This window comes from Lactuca sativa, chromosome 8 (genome assembly GCF_002870075.4).
Source record: "Lactuca sativa cultivar Salinas chromosome 8, Lsat_Salinas_v11, whole genome shotgun sequence".
Classification (NCBI taxonomy): Eukaryota; Viridiplantae; Streptophyta; class Magnoliopsida; order Asterales; family Asteraceae; genus Lactuca; species Lactuca sativa.
The window spans coordinates 185,553,597-185,570,375 of record NC_056630.2 but is presented as its reverse complement, the minus strand read 5'-3'; the positions used below and the strand labels follow the sequence as shown (position 1 = coordinate 185,570,375).

Genomic DNA, 16,779 nt, shown 5'->3' with positions numbered 1-16,779 from the left:
TATATATATATATATATATATATATATATATATATATATATATCATGGGGCTACAATGGGCATGAGCCATTTTTTTATGTCCGAAATATGTCATTGCAGACCGAGTTGTTGATTTTCAAAAAACAAAAAAAAAAAGTAAAATTGTAGTTTGATTACTCGATTTCCCTTAATAATATGTGCCCATCCACATTCAAATCAAAAGAGTAATTTCTTTTAGAGTAAACTAATGAAATGGTCCTTGTAGTTTAGTTAGAATTACATGTCTAATCCACACATTTGAAAGTTATAGATCATATATATATCCTTCTTAATAAATAAAAGTTCTTTTTTGGTAAATGTTAATCTTTCATAAGTTTTGATACTTATCATTGTGTGATATTTTTAAAATAAATATTATGCACTTGTCAAATTTTGATTTGTTTCAATTTTTTAAATTAAAGTCACATAGTTATATATGTAAAGTATTAAATATCATATATATGATATTAAATTACAATAAACACATTTGTTTCTTTTTTATTTTAAAAGTTATACATTAAAACAAAAATTCTATTTACACTTTAATTTAATGTTTAATTTTTTTTTTAAATCAACCACACGAGTCTCACACATAATGATTTCAATATATTACAATGTGCCTACATTTTAAAAAATTAAAATGTCTATCTTAGGTCTAATATAAAAAGATTATTTTATCTATCTAATATCTTTTTTTCTTTCTTTTTCTCATTTACAATTTTAAATAATATAAAAAGAAAATTATTTTACCTTTATAATTTTTAGCTTTAACCATATTATTTGAAAAAAGAAACTTTATTATAATTGATATAAAAGATACATATACGGGGTGCTCAAGTAGATACAATTCCCTTTTTATTTTTCTATACATATAATGATATAAATAACAATTTTTATTAACAATGAATATTTCATTTATTCGTGAACATCATCAAAAGCCATCAAACTAAATAACTTAGTTTTCCGTTTAAAAATAAATAAATAATAACCTATCATTTTTCTAATTATCAATATAAAATGAATGCTATACAACTTAATAAAAACCCAATTGATAGTATATAACCGCTAATTAAAAGAATGAAATATATAGAGCAATTTTATTAACAAATACTGATATAATATGTACAAGATTTTCCGGACATACTTTGGCAAATTTTTACTTTATGGTGAGTACATAGAAGATGGATGGTTGCGCCTACAATTCATGGTAGATATTCATACTAGCCATATATCTACTAATTTCATGCAACATTTGCTCTCACGCACTCTGTTTTTTAATTGCTTCTTCCTTTTTTGCAGGAGAGTTTCTCCTTTCTTGTACATTAGATACCTGCAACATTTCTCTCTCAAATTTCTTTGTGGAAAGCTGTGAACTTTTTAACGTTTATAGGGTTCTTCATGCTTGCTTTTCTCGTACATAATCTCCTTTTCTTCTTTTGGAATTTAAATCCCCATTTCTATGTTATTTGAGCATGACTTAGTTCTTGGGAGTTATATACTTTGATGTTGTATTATCTCATAAAACTGATCACCGAGTGTTTGATGTTTTTAGTGAACCAACTTTTTCAAAATCATATTTTATTGGCTCTAGTTGATTACTGCTGCTACTACTAGTACAACCTATTTTAGTCGAAACCTAAATTTTATTCGAGTCCAGCAGCTTCCACCCTCCTTTCATATCAGCAAATTTTGATTCTGTAGGTTCTGATATGTATATAACTCCAAGAACTATCTTTCTTATCATTATGTTATCTACATATCTTTCTGATCATTATGTTATTTCCAATTAGAGGGTGTATGGAAAAAGGACATTGAAGACAGATTGCTATGAATCCAGTTTGGGGTATGTTGGTGGTGTTGATTTTCATCACTGGCTTTGCCGAAGCTTGGGTACATACCCGAAACTTGTAATTGTGACAAAAAATGATTTCTTTTTGTTCTTGACGTGGAAACCCAGTTTTTTATTGTTTAATGTCAGATTCCTCCATCAAATAAGCTTAAGGATACTACTAATACTCCCCGAAGACCAGAAGATGTAAAAATTGGGTCCGTCTTGGCCTTCGACTCCAACATAGCCAAAGTGTCAAAAATTGCTCTAGAGGTTGCAGTAGAAGATGTGAATTCTGATCCAACAGTTCTTAATGGAACGAAGTTGAAACTAACCGTTCATGACTCTAATTCGAATGGCTTTCTGAGTATTATGGAGGGTATGTCTTCTAAACATTCCCTTGTGTTTTTTCACTATTCTTACAGTTTCAATGAAGATTCATAAATACACGCTTTTTCATAGAAGAGGGAATTACTAGTTTAAGCCATTTTTCTTAATTACCTTTCCAAAAATAATCAAAAAAATAAACTAGCCAAAAATAACCCACGAAAAAGTAATCCACTTTAATTATCTACGGTTTCGTGGACTATTTTTGGATAATTGCTAATTTTTGGCTAAAATGTTAAATAATTACTTAATTAGGCTAGATTAGAACATCTCCAACCCACTCTCATTTCCATTATTTTCTTCATTTTTTCTTTCATTCTTCTCCAACCCACTCCCATTTTGGTGATATAAATAGTATTACACCAAATATGGTGTTATACTAGTCATTTCTCCCAAAATAGGGATGAACTTTGTGTTGTCGGTTTTAATTTTTCTGTTTATATATTTATATATTTCTAATTTATTTTTACATACTAATTATAATTTAAATGTAATATTTAATACTTATAATATTTTGTTATATATTAAATTATATTAACTAATTATAAATATGAAGTTTGTGTTTTGTTCATCAAACTCTGTAAAAAGTTAAATACATATTGAAATTTTAAACAACGATAATGTATTTTACAAAATTTTATAAATGTGCTATAAATATAATCATCTTTATTTAACACAAAAGTACCATCTATATCGATTATAAGGATATTTTAGTCAATTAAGATAAATTTAAAAAAAGAAAAGTCAAGATTTAGGGGATAGTTAATGCTCTTGATTTAAAAAATCCAATGTTTTTTAATTAATTCAATTTGAAACGTAATTCGTAAACATAAACAAATTTTACTCTATCATAATGTTATTTTGTTAGAATTATGTTCCTGTGATTCGGTTAGAATGATATTCTATTAGAATATTAATAAAGAATCATTTTTTTGAACATCCAGTTGAATAATAACTTCATTCTTATATCTATTCATAAGCAGTCAAACTTAAATACAAATTAATACATATTATTACAAAATAACAGCCTTATACATTTTAATATAATGATAGAATGCCATAAAAAATGAATAAATTTTTTACAAAATTACATTCTTAAATATACAATTATTGAATGAATGCACTTAATCTTCTTCAATGGTCCAAATAATCGACTTGATTCCAACTATTTTACAAAAATGTGATGTATTATTGTAAGAATGTAATTCTTCTCAAATATACTTGTTTTTGAACTTATTTCAAGTCTTTCTCTTGTATGATCACTATTTGATTCCTTCTTAAAGGTATTATGGAAGAATAACACGAATTACTTGTTATTATTATCAGGTTAGGAAATATACTTGTTAACAAACATTCATAAAGACATCATGAAAGAATGGATTTATATAAATAAATTCTAATAGAATACACAAAATTCCATTCACACATCATACCCAACTTTCACATCATAATACACTAATTTCTTCTAAAAAACAAGTGCAGTTAGGTTTTTTTATACATTGCAAGAGAGGCAAAGTAAAAAAAAAACAAACACTAATGGTATCCTACTGAAAATTACAAGTTTAATAATGCATAGAATCTTCAAAGTCTTGATATATATTCTGGTAGAATATATGGGTGTATTAGCAATATTTTCTTAGAAATTTCATCCTTACCACAGACACAACTAATAAAATCAGTCACAAGCATGTTGATTGTAAAAATTACTAGAAAGTATGTTTTAAATATGGAATTAGTCAATTACCGAGAATTTGGATTGAAACATCTCTTATGCATTTTATCGAACACCTTCTGTGCATTTTCCAATTGTCCTAGATTTACCTTGAAATATAATGTCAAACACCTTCAACAAGTTGTATTAAACACCAAACACCCTCACAACACCAGAAAATGCACTGAAAGCATGAGAAAGATTCATGAGATGATGGGAAAAGGAGAAGAAAAACAAAATTTAAGTTAAAAAAAAGTAGGAAAAAACCTACCTGATACCAATGTTGTTGTGATTGACGAAGTGGAAGGAGTAAATGGTGATGTTCGGTGACTGAACAAGGAGTAGGATGTTGAAGGAGTGAAGGAGGCGTTGAACATGGGATTAGAGGAAGGCAACAATTGGTGGTTGTTATCGCCGATGGTGAGGTTGGCTCATCGATTGGAAGATAACAAAGAGAAAAGAAAACAATGGGAAGGGGGAAATCATTGCAGATGTGATCGGTTTATGGAGTAGGGTTTTTGAGATGTAGAACAACGTGATTTAATGAGAATTGGTCCAATATCTTAGGAATTTCCAAATAAGCAAGTGCATAGATTACTATTATACACTTTTACGATTTATTAATGATTTTATTTTTTCTTAAGTCTGATTGGTTCTTAGATGTACACAATAGTTGTTAGAAACATTTGAACAAACACACACACACACACATATATATATATATATACATATATGTATATATACATATATATATATATATATATATATATATATATATATATATATATATATAGAGAGAGAGAGAGAGAGAGAGAGGTAGGTTCAAATGTTTCCCATATCTATTGTGTGCTAGAATGCACCAATAAGAATTGAGTAAACATTAAATTTATATTAAATGATATCAATATTTATAATCTTTTTTTATAGAAACTAATTTAATTCGTCATTAATGTCAATAATAATATTCTTTTAGAATGAATTCAAATATAAAATAATAAGAGTGTATTCTAGGAGAACGAGAGTATATTCTATTAGAATACACCCTCATTCTTCATATTTCATACAACTTTATTGTATTTTAAGTGAGTGAGTCTTCAAATAATGTTATTGCTGACATAAATCCTAGATATGAATTCATTCTGAAAGAATGTTATTGCTGACATTAATGATGAATTTAATTAATTTCCATAAACAAAAAATTATAATTATGGATATCATTTAATATACATACAATTATGGAAAACATTTAATATCTATCATTATTTAATTAAATAATAATATAATTTTACTAAATTCCTATTGGTGCATTCTAGTACACAATAAATGTAAAAAACATTTTAACCTAGCCACACACACACACACACACACACACACACACACACACACATATATATATATATATATATATATATATATATATATATATATATATATATATATATATATATATATAGGAGCTTTCAACATTTAAGAACAAATTTGGACCATACTATTTTTTTAATTAAAATTATAAAATAATATTCATATGAATTAAAAAATAGTTATAAATAATTAAAAAACTCACTAACCAACACCACTCACCACCCAACCAACACCACCCACCACCATTACCTACAAACCATCAACCACCACCACCCACTAACCACCAATCATCACTTCCAGCCACCCATCACGACAACCTCACTACCACCACCCACCTCCACCGCCCGCTACCCCCACCACCACACACCACCCACCACTCCTACCAACCACCCAACACCATAACTTATAACTTATTCCCACCACCCACAACAACCACCCATCATCAACACCCACGATCTGCCACTGCCACCCCCACCGCCATCCTACCCACCATCATCACTACCCACCTCCACCACCTACCACAAACCACCACCACTCATCACCACCACCCATCACCACTACCACCTATCTCCACCACCCGCTACCATCCATCACCACAACTAACACTCGCCACCACCACCACCTCATGCTACTACCACCACCACTATCCCCCATCACCACCAACTACCACACGCCACCACCACCACCTACCACTACCACCTACGACCACCACCCCACCACTACCCACCTATCACCACAACTAGTCACCATCACCCGCCTCCACCACCCATCAACACCACAACCCTTCCCATCGCCACTACCCTTACTACCAACCACCAACACCCACTAATACCACCCGTCACCACCATACATCACCATCACCTACCTCCTCCACCCGCCACCACCCACCCATCACCACCACAACCCATTATTACTATTACCCCCACCACCACCACCTATACACCATTTCCATCCCCACCATACCTACCAACATTATAACCACCTACCACCATCATCACCAAGCACTTACCACCACCACCAACACTATCACATGAAACCACCACCCTACATCACCCACCAATAAACACCACCACCACCAACCCAACCACCTCCTATCACCCCCACCACCCTCCACCACTACAACTACCCACCACCCATAAGCACCATAAACCAACTATTACTCATAACCGCTATCACCCACCATCCAAAACCACAACAACCACCCCTACCAACACCACCCTCCCCCACCTTCACTACCATCCACTACCACCCATCTCCACCATACTATCTGACCCAAATGTGATTAAGTGCATATAACCATATAAACCATGTTTGATTATATGTGTTAATTAAAATAAATTACATGTGATTAAATACGTATAATCATATATGATTATATGTATCTAATCACGTAAGGCTCAATTTCAAGTTTTCCTTTCAATAATTTTTCTTATGTATTTAATCAAATTTGATTATATAATATTTAATCATATTTGATTAATATAGATAAGATTTTTTTCCATATAAATCATATGTGATTAGATGTATTTAATCACATATTATTAAAGTTGACCAAGAACAATTATTGAATCAAGAACATGAAAATGAAACTTGTCCACATAATCATATGTTATTGGATGTATATAATCACATGTGATTATATGTATCTAATTACATATGACATATATGGACATAATTTGTTTTTGCTATCTCGATTCAATTATTGTCCTCATGTATTTAATCAAATGTGATTATATGTATTTAATCATACATGATTTATGTGGAAAAGATTTGTTTTTACATTCTTGATTCACTAGTTTTTCTCATGTATATATATATATATATATATATATATATATATATATATATATATATGTATGTATATATATACATATATATATATATATATATATATATATATATATATATATATATATACACACATATAATCACGTGTGATTATATGTATCTAATCACATATGATTATATATATATATATATATGATAACATTTATTGAATCGAGAAACTAAAAATGTCACACCCCGAAACCAAGGATGGCGGAAACGTCCGAGGGTGGCGGACTTCATGTATAGTATCACAACAACGAGTATAATAGTGCTCAAAGTAAATACAACCAATCATATATATATATATATATATATATATATATATATATATATATATATATATATATATATATATATATACACAATTGAAAGAGTTACATCATTGTATGAATTACATGTTTCTAAATCAATTACAATATGTAGACAAAAATGTGAAATGTTTGACGCCTTAGCGTCCCATCCTCAAAAGCACTTGGTTACCTGTTTAGTGATTTCCTGAGAAAACAAGTTGTTTGAAAAAAAGTGTTAACACAAAGGTTGGTGAGTTCATAAGAGTTTTTGTTTGAGAAATAGCCGTTTTCCTTGTAAAAGCGATAGAGTATGTTTCCAGAAAATCCAATATTTTCTTTATTATGTAATTATAGTCTTAAGACCCAAAGACCGTAGTGTACAAGTAATTCATCATACTTACAGTGAATCATGCAAGTTTAAATCAACATAAACTCGTTAATTTAGAAGTAAAACCCCCTATGTAAATTAGAATTTTTCCATGTAAACTTGAAAGATTATTAACTATTTATGTGAGGCGCTATAACCATACTATGACTAGAGGTAACCTGTTGTCACAACCCAAAACCGGAACGGCGGAAACGTTCTGGGGTGGATGACGTCATGTCAAGTATCACAACATATGCAGTATAGTAATCAAAGTACAACAACCATTACATTAATAATAATAGTTTTACCTAGTTTACATTGTATAGAATCATTAAAGTAATACAGAAACTAGTATAGATACAGCTTGGCACAAAACCGTCTTCAACAGAAGCTCCTAGAATGTACATGTCTAATACTGACCTGAGAATACAAGTTATTTGAAAAGCGAGTATCAACATTTTTACAAATGCTGGTGAGTTCATAAGTATTTAGTGTCATTTTATACAAATAACTTTATATAAGTAGTAGTTTTCAAGTATACAGTGAAATAGAGTCATTTCCAGAAAATCCTATATTTTCTGATTAAAAAGCAGTCTTCTACCAAGTCTAGTCAGAGTTATGTGGTAAAAAGTAGTTTTCCCTTAAACACTTTCATTATCAAAATACGAGATTTGATTTTTAAGAAAGTCGTAGAATATCAGGGAAAATAACATATGCCTCAGCAGTGAGGATTGCTGACTAAGGCAAAAGAATCATAGACTCCAGGAGGGTATCGAATGAACGGTATGCCTGGCTCAGTCTAACAAAAGGAGACACAGACCCCAGATAGTATCAAATAAAAGATACAACTAGTAAGGTCTAAAACAGAGAATACAGACCCCAGACAGTATCAAATGAAAGATACAGCTAGCAAGGTCTAAAACAAAGAATACAGACCCCAGACAATATCAAATGAAAGATACAACTAGCAAGGTCTAAAATAGAGAATACAAACCCCTGACAATATCAAATGAAAGATACAGCTAGCAAGGTCTAAAATAGAGAATACATACCCCAGAGTATCAAATGAAAGATACAGCTAGCAAGGTCTAAAATAGAGACAGACCCTAGACAGTATCAAATGAAAGATACAGCTAGTAAGGTCCAATACAGTGAACATAGTGTATACAGTGAAATACTGTGTATAAAACCCGTTACCTTAAAGCCATGAATTATAAGGTAACCCTGAGATACTCGTAACCATACTGATCGACACTAGAGAATCTTGACGCCCTGCAACTGTCGGTATAAAATATGACATTTGTCACCCCTCGACTTGGTAGGCCGTGGACTGTAGCTAGCAGTCAGGGTGCAGGGGTGTCAGTCTCGTATAGATCTATACACACAATGTTCGATCTCCCTACAAGAGACTCTGGTTACCAACTCGACAACGGAGAAGGCCGTGTACTGAGGATGTATCTCGTATAGTGAGATTTAATGTAAAATACTGGACAAGCAATAGAGACTCACAACTGGGCTGACTAGTGTAAACCTATATGTCTATGCATGTATACATAATATATAACTAATGATCAAACGACCTTCGGACGGACATCCGATCCCACCAGACCACATCTCAACGAAGAAAAGGAAATAGGGCGAACAAGCCTTCCTAAGTCCTTCAAACATTATTTATATGCATCCATACAAGCATAGGCATACATCTAACTCTGTGGAAGTGTTATCAGGTATAAGCGTATCACGAAGTGGAAGCGTTCTCAAGTATAAGTGGATCACGAAGTGGAAGCGTTCTCAAGTATAAATGGATCACGAAGTGGAGGCGTTCTCAAGTATAAGTGTATCACGAAGGGGAGGTGTTCTCAAGTATAAGTGGATCACGAAGTGGAGGCGTTCTCAAGTATAAGTGTATCACGAAGTAGAGTGTCTTACAAGGTATAAGCGTATCATGAAGTAGAGTGTCTTACAAGGTATAAGCGTATCATGAAGTAGAGTGTCTTACAAGGTATAAGCGTATCACGAAGTGGAGGCGTTATCAGGTATAAGCGTATCACAAAGTAGAGGCATTACCTAAAATGAAATGAAGCAGTGGTATCTTCACCAAGTAGGAGTATAAAAACATAGACGAAAACTTTGGAAAACCTTTATACATTAAGAAAATCACGACTTGGTATTCCTTTGTAAAATAAGTTTAAAAATATTTAAAAATACTTTGAAAACCTTTCATAAACAAGTTTAAAATGAAACTTTGATTTAACATTATAAGTAAAAGTTGAACAAGTAACGACGTTTTAGAAACCATTTACAGTGTCATTCTTGGTAAAACAGTTAACAGTGTGGTAAATCCTTGTGCATGCGGGTTATCAATCACATGTGATTGATATGATAATTGGCATGTTTAACTTGTATCCCCCCTATAAAATATGTAAAAACATTTAAAAGGTTCATTCAGGGGTATGAACTCACCTGACGTAAGTGGATCCGACGAAGGTGCCGGTTGGGTGCTTGGTGTCAAGTAAAGACTTGAACACACTTAGTGACCTATTAACATATGATAACATATGTTTACATACAATTAGTACATATAATACCAATTAAGCAAGTATACGCATCCTAAAGTGCGGAAAACACTTTGATAAAGTGTTAGGGATGTCCCGGGTAACATTTAAGGGCTTGAATGGCTTAGGAATGGAGTTTACTCTCCAAAAGTAAACTCTATAAATAGAGTTCATGGCCTTGGGACAACTCCCCATGAGTTTACGGCCGTAAACTCATGGTGAGGGTGTTCTAGGATGCTTAAAGGCCTTATATCAATTGTAGATTTATGCTAGGTCCAAATACAAAGTGTATGAGTGGGTTTAAGGCACCTAAATGGACCAAATGGGAGTTTACGGCCCTAAACAAGGGAGTTTACGATCGTAAGCTCCCTGGGACATATTCCTTGGGTGTTTTAAGGGCTTAAATGATAGGGGGTAAATTCCTAAGCATTTTTCCAAGTCAAATGGGGAGTTTAGGGCACCATTTAACCCCTTTATAGGAGTTTACGGCCCAGACACCCTTTCATGAGGGGTTTACGGCCGTGAACTCCTTATGGAGTTGTTTTAATCGAGTTTAAGGCCCCTAACTTGTTGGTGGTTGATTCTAGAATTCAATCTAAGGCTATTGGTGTGTTTAAGTGGCTTTTAAACACTCAAACATGAGTTTACTCCCCATGAAGAGGAGTTTACGGCCCAAGCATATTCTTGGGCAGTAAACTCATGTTTACTCCCCAAAATGCTAGTTCAAGGTGTTCTAAGTCCAATTCCATAAGCCTACAAGCCATATCTAAGCCTTAGGAACAATTTGGATGGGTTTTGGGGTTTAAAAACCCCATTAAATGGTGTTCACGGTCCAAGAGTGTTCTTGGGCCGTAAACACATGATTTGGTCCCTATTTTATGTTTTAAACAAGAATTTTCATGCTAGATAGGCTATACAATGAGTTAGGATAGTTTACCTACTCGTTTGGGGCTCGAAACGGACGATTTTTGGCTTGAAATTAAGTTGTAGAGAGAGAGTGGGGAGAGTGTAAAAAGTCTCTAATGGACTCAAATCACCCTTATATAGGGGTTGGAGTTGGGGCTCAGTGGGAATCTACCCGATACTACTGTTAAACGGGGCTTTTTGGTCGCACCCGATTAAACGGTCAAATTTTGACTTGGTTGAAACTAAACATTTTTAAGGGCATCTAGTGGGTGCTTCTAATTTGTTTCAACCCTTACCAAGTCATTATAATAGTCCCAATATAATTAACCTCACTACTAGAAAAAAGGCCTTTTACGACGCTCATTGCGTGTCGTAAAACGCTCAGACAACGCGCAAATGCGTGTCAAGGAAGGCCCTGTCATAAAGAGAGACGGCGCGCATTTACGACGCGTATTTATGACGCACATTTACGACGCGCGGTTACGACACGCAATGCGTATCAAGGAAGGCCCTGTCATAAAGGAAGACGATACGCATTCGCGTGTCGTAACCTTACGACGCGCGTGTTAATGACACGCAATGCGTATCAAGAAAGCCTCTGTCAAGAAAGGCCATGTCATAAATGAAGATGACACGCATGTTTGCGTATCATAATTTTAAATGTTAACAAAAATTATTTTTTATAGATTTACTAATTTTCAAATTAAATTTGCATTTAATGCCTCACAATATAAAATAAAATATCATATACAAAAAATATAATCCATTTCATAGAATTTAATGTCTTACAATTCTATTTCTTACAATATATAAATTTACATGTAAAAACATCTCTACAGTCTACATGTTTCATGTTTGATTTCCATCTTTTATCGTTTTTAAAAACAAAAGTTCTAACAAGAAACCTTCTTTTAGTAATGCAAGTGATGCTCTTGATAAGCTGATATTCTTAAGTGTAACGGATCCCTCATTACTTGGAGATGCTGGTGAGCTTGAAATCCAAATTAAACCTGATCCAGAAAAAGGGACAATCACAATATCATAAGATTACTTACTTTTCTTCATTCTTGAATCTTTCCTCATGAAATACAACTCTACAAGAGATTTATAAACCTTTTTTTACCCTTATATTAAAAGTGCAGTAGTAGGCATCAAATGAAATGTACGGTAAATGAGGGAGAGAAGCCACCTCTCAAAAGTAGTCAATTATTGAAATGTACTATTTCCTTTAAGGTTTTCAAGGATAAAATTGACATTTCTCAAGGTTTAGGTATCACTTACCAAATAAAAGCATTTCCGCATACTAGAGCAATGCATGCATTCCATCGTACACAACAACATTTAACAGTTTATAAGATAGAAGGTAACCAATTAAGGTTGTAATGTTATTTTTCTTTATTTTTGAAATATGAAAGGAAATGGGAATAGATCTTACGTTCAGAAGGTATGACCGATCTGTTAAATTGTCGGCTTAAGCCCACAACAAATTTGCACATAACAATGAATTCTTGCTATGAAAAAACTTTATTTAATAAGATACAACTTAATAAGATGCGATGATAACTAAAAGTGATTAAGTACATACTTGAACTTCCCCTATTCATTTTGGAAGAATTTTTTCCATTTCAAGTGATAGAAGCCTACCAAGGTACTGAAGCTTGGTTCTTTGTGGATCATCAATCTGTCTAACAATCTCGCCTCGCTTTGGTGCAGGAAGCTGAGAGAAAAAAAATAATTACACATGAGAACTATAAAACAACAGATCAAGGAAAATACTAATTAAGTTATTGATATTTAAACCATATCATTTCCATATGCATTGCAAAACTAGAAAAATACTAATTAAGCTGCCAATTGGTTGGCATTTGTCGTTACAAGGAGTAGCACGAGAAGTGATAAAACTATGAAAACACAAGGATGCAAATCTTGGTGATTTTTGGATTGTATTGATGCTTTAATTATAACAATCATCCAAACAGCTCCTTAATACTTTAATTATAACACAAAAGTCGTAAAACGCTCATCCAAACACCACCTTATACTACTCGACTTCCTCTTTAATACTTTAATTATAACAATCAAAATAAAGTAGTCCCCACAAGTATAAATTCCCTATTCTCATCAAAGTTTGAAATTCAAAGACAATCAAGATAAATGGCAACTTCTCTAAATATTTTCACCATACCTTAAAGTACAGATGATGCATTCTCTTTTTCTCAATTTGCCAACTTCCTGAAATTTTTTTTATGATTACAACATAAACAAATAGATTCAGATGGTGATTTTCTTATTCTACTTCAGATTCAAAACCTATATGACATCCCATCTAAGATTAGTTATTATTTGCAGTTTTTACATCAATCATTATTCCCATTTCCCAACAACTAGCAAACATACAATAAGTTCACATTAAACTGACCTCTTATGTTCCATCAGGCTTGGGTTCATGCTTGCATATCTAGCTGTCCCTGTCAAATTCTTGTTCTCTCTGCAATTTATAAGATATAAAATTTAGATTGATTAGGGTTCACTTTTTTATGAATAAAAGATTGCTGATGAAAGTTTAAAAAAAAATTCACTCACCTATATGGAATGTGCCGATGAGTTGAAGAGTCTCTATATTTCTTGGCTAGCCCGAAATCAATAGCATAGACCTGTAACATGTAGGTTTATATATGTTTTATGTATAAAACTATAAAAAAACAAAATGTACAATGAAATATGGAACAAATTATGGAATGAAACCTGATTAGCACGCCTCCCTAAACTCATAAGGAAGTTGTCTGGCTTTATATCCCTATGTAGAAATGATTTACAGTGAATAAATTCAACTCGGTTGATCTGCAACATATATAATCACATAAAAAACTTTTCCACTTACCAAGAGAAGGTGGCTTCAGTTCCCCTGCAACGTATTTTCCGATAACACCCCCACACCTACATATGTTAATTAAGTAAGAAAAGGTAATAGTCATGAAAACACACAAAAAGAACTTTCCTTTCATGGTGTCTAGATGGTGAAAAAGAAGAAGAAGAAGATTGAACATCTGTAGGGATCTTTTCATTTCCCTCCCCCTGTTTCAAAAATAAATAAATAAAATGTACCAGGACCTTCTATTTTCTTTATGGCTCATAATTATGTGAAATTATAAAGTGTAAAATTTCACTATATTGACACACCTGCAATAGAAGCTTGAGGACTTCATAAACATTTTTAACATTATATTTTGTAAGATTTTGAAAAAAATCAATAACTTAATAGTTTCAATCCATACTGCAATGTTTACTTTAACACTTTTTTTGCTAATTTCTTCAAGGCTTTATATAAATTTACTTATTATTAAATTACATAAGAATTATTTATGACTGTTGTTCAAAATAACCCCTTGTAGAAGAACCCACTTCAGATTGCATCCTCAACTTGATATCCCAATTCCTTATTAAACTATTAAGATTCATATCTGTAACATTTTTTATATAAAGATTTAACAGTTTTAAGTTCAAAAAAATGTGATTAGCTTAAATAATTAGCAACTCTACAGTAACAGATCACAGATGTGACCGTATTGCTGGAATAGTTAGCAACTCTGTGGGGATGTCATTTCTTTACTAAGTTGAGTGAGAAGAAAAAAATCAGAGATATCCAAGAATTTAAGATCAGACATGTTGTCTATGTCGCTCTTTAGTAACAAAATGTCAAGTAATGTGCTTAAAAATGTGAGCTTGCTGCATCAGGTATGGCCGGCGTCATCAGGTTTCAAATGGGTTTTTACTTTCTTTTTCTTTTTTTCCATGTGGGGTACCAGTTAATGGACTTGACTTTTCCAAAACGTAATCAAACATGTGTTGTACCATTGATGTGGAAACCTGTTTATAGCTTAGTAATTCAGATTTGACCCAAGATGGATGTACATGATTCCTGAAATAAAGTTAAGCTCCATGATTCCTGAGATGAAACCTAATCATTTTAAAATTCCAAACCAACTGTAGACTTTGTTGTAGCTATAATACTAATGTTACCTTATTACATCATTATAAAGTTTTATTACAACTTTCAAATTTTTCTACATTAAATGAAGAATTCAATCTGTTGTTTTAATGTTGACACTTGAGAGTATGTCTAAGCTCCCTATTTTGAGGACATCAATACAGAGAGTCTAATGGAATAATTAATGAAAAGATGTATTGCAACAACCTTTATACTCTCAGAGTTGTACTCCATCTCTAACATCATACTCTCATTATTGCCCTAATTAGAACAAGAGAAGGGGAAAAATTATCCCATGGAGAATCAGAGCAACCCATAGGAGTATTGCCACCATAACAAGGAGAAGGTAACCGTACATCAGATGAAGCACAAAGTAACATTGGTGATGGTGAAGGAATGGAAATAAAACAGAAAAAAAACAGAAACCCTAACCAACCTTGGTCGTTGAGATGATGGTGGAGCTTTTCCCTTGACGCAAAACCCTCCATGGTATCAAGCTCAATCTCTGTAGCCCTACGATCTGCCATGTCCAAATCTCTCTCGTCCTCCAGAGAATCGTCCAACCCAACCGACCTTCATAGCCATTTCTATTGATTTCCAACTCGATATCATAAATTATGTTTCGACATGAGAGTGTGGGGAGGTTTCAAGAAGAACAGAGCAGAAGCAACAACGCAAAAGATAACATTAGGTATCGAGGGCTAATTGAGTTTGATTAAAAAGGTTATAAAACTCGTAATAAAGGAAGACAAACCTCTGGAACAAATAAAGAAGTAGAATGTTGATGGTGATTGACCATGGAGTTTCGAGACCTTGACTTTAATGGAGCTACTGTTCTACTTGATATGGAAATCACTCTAAATTTGTAGTTGTGATACAGCTCTTCTATTGATTGAGAGGCTGAGAAAGTACTTGAGGAACTGAAGATCGAGGGAAGTAGATGAAGGGTTTTTGAACTGAAACCCTAGTTCCAACAATAGTCATGGTTCCAAAAATTGTACCCCTTTGATCAATTTCATGGCCTGGTGACCAAAAAACCTTCGATTTCACTAAGAACCGGAACTCTAGTTCCAACAATAGTCGATTTTTGGTATTTGATTGAGAGAGAGAGAGAGAGAGAAGAAGAACGATTGAAAGAAGGTAGAGGAGAGCATGGCGGGGTTTTTAATTTTTTCAGAATTTCATTTCCCCCTTTCCCCCACTATTAAAGGATGGAACGCGCGTTCCATTAAAAAATATAAAGCGACATCCTTAGACGACGCGCATTTTATTATAGGTGCCCTCCGTGTTTTTTTTAGACACTAATTTAAGGGCGCGCAATAATGCGTGTCTTCTATCCTTAAATTTTTTGAAGAGATGACATTTTTCTAATGTCACTCTCCTTTGCGTAACATAGATCAATGAGCGTCGTATTTTGCGCGTCGTAAAAGGCCTTTTTTCTAGTAGTGCCTCTTCCAAAAGGTTAACAGACAGTTAAATAAAACGAAGCTTTTTAACGGAAAAGATTAAAACTGACAGAATAGATTTTGGGTTGTCACAC

General features: G+C 33.0%; 1 protein-coding gene and 1 long non-coding RNA gene across 4 annotated transcripts in view; one reads left to right on the top strand and one right to left on the bottom strand.

Annotated features, from left to right (window-relative positions):
- The first annotated feature begins 1,249 nt into the window (after positions 1-1,249).
- Positions 1,250-16,779, top strand: part of LOC111911853 (glutamate receptor 3.6) — a 34,872-nt gene continuing 19,342 nt past the window's right edge. The window contains exons 1-3 of the mRNA XM_023907596.2: positions 1,250-1,431; positions 1,809-1,908; positions 1,997-2,225. Coding sequence (XP_023763364.2) covers positions 1,846-1,908; positions 1,997-2,225 — 292 coding nt within the window. The 5' untranslated portion in view covers positions 1,250-1,431; positions 1,809-1,845. The remainder of the gene's footprint in view (positions 1,432-1,808; positions 1,909-1,996; positions 2,226-16,779) is intronic.
- Positions 12,000-14,546, bottom strand: LOC111911855 (uncharacterized). Of its 3 annotated transcripts, XR_008225924.1 has the most exons (5): positions 13,997-14,090; positions 13,835-13,905; positions 13,671-13,739; positions 13,437-13,483; positions 12,000-12,968 (listed from the first exon to the last, which is right to left on the bottom strand). It is a non-coding gene; the product is annotated as an uncharacterized LOC111911855 (long non-coding RNA). The 3 variants fall into 3 exon arrangements; XR_002857002.3 differs by lacking the exons at positions 12,000-12,968; positions 13,437-13,483 and adding an exon at positions 14,133-14,546 and having other exon boundaries at positions 13,500-13,739; positions 13,997-14,048; XR_008225923.1 differs by lacking the exons at positions 12,000-12,968; positions 13,437-13,483 and having other exon boundaries at positions 13,500-13,739.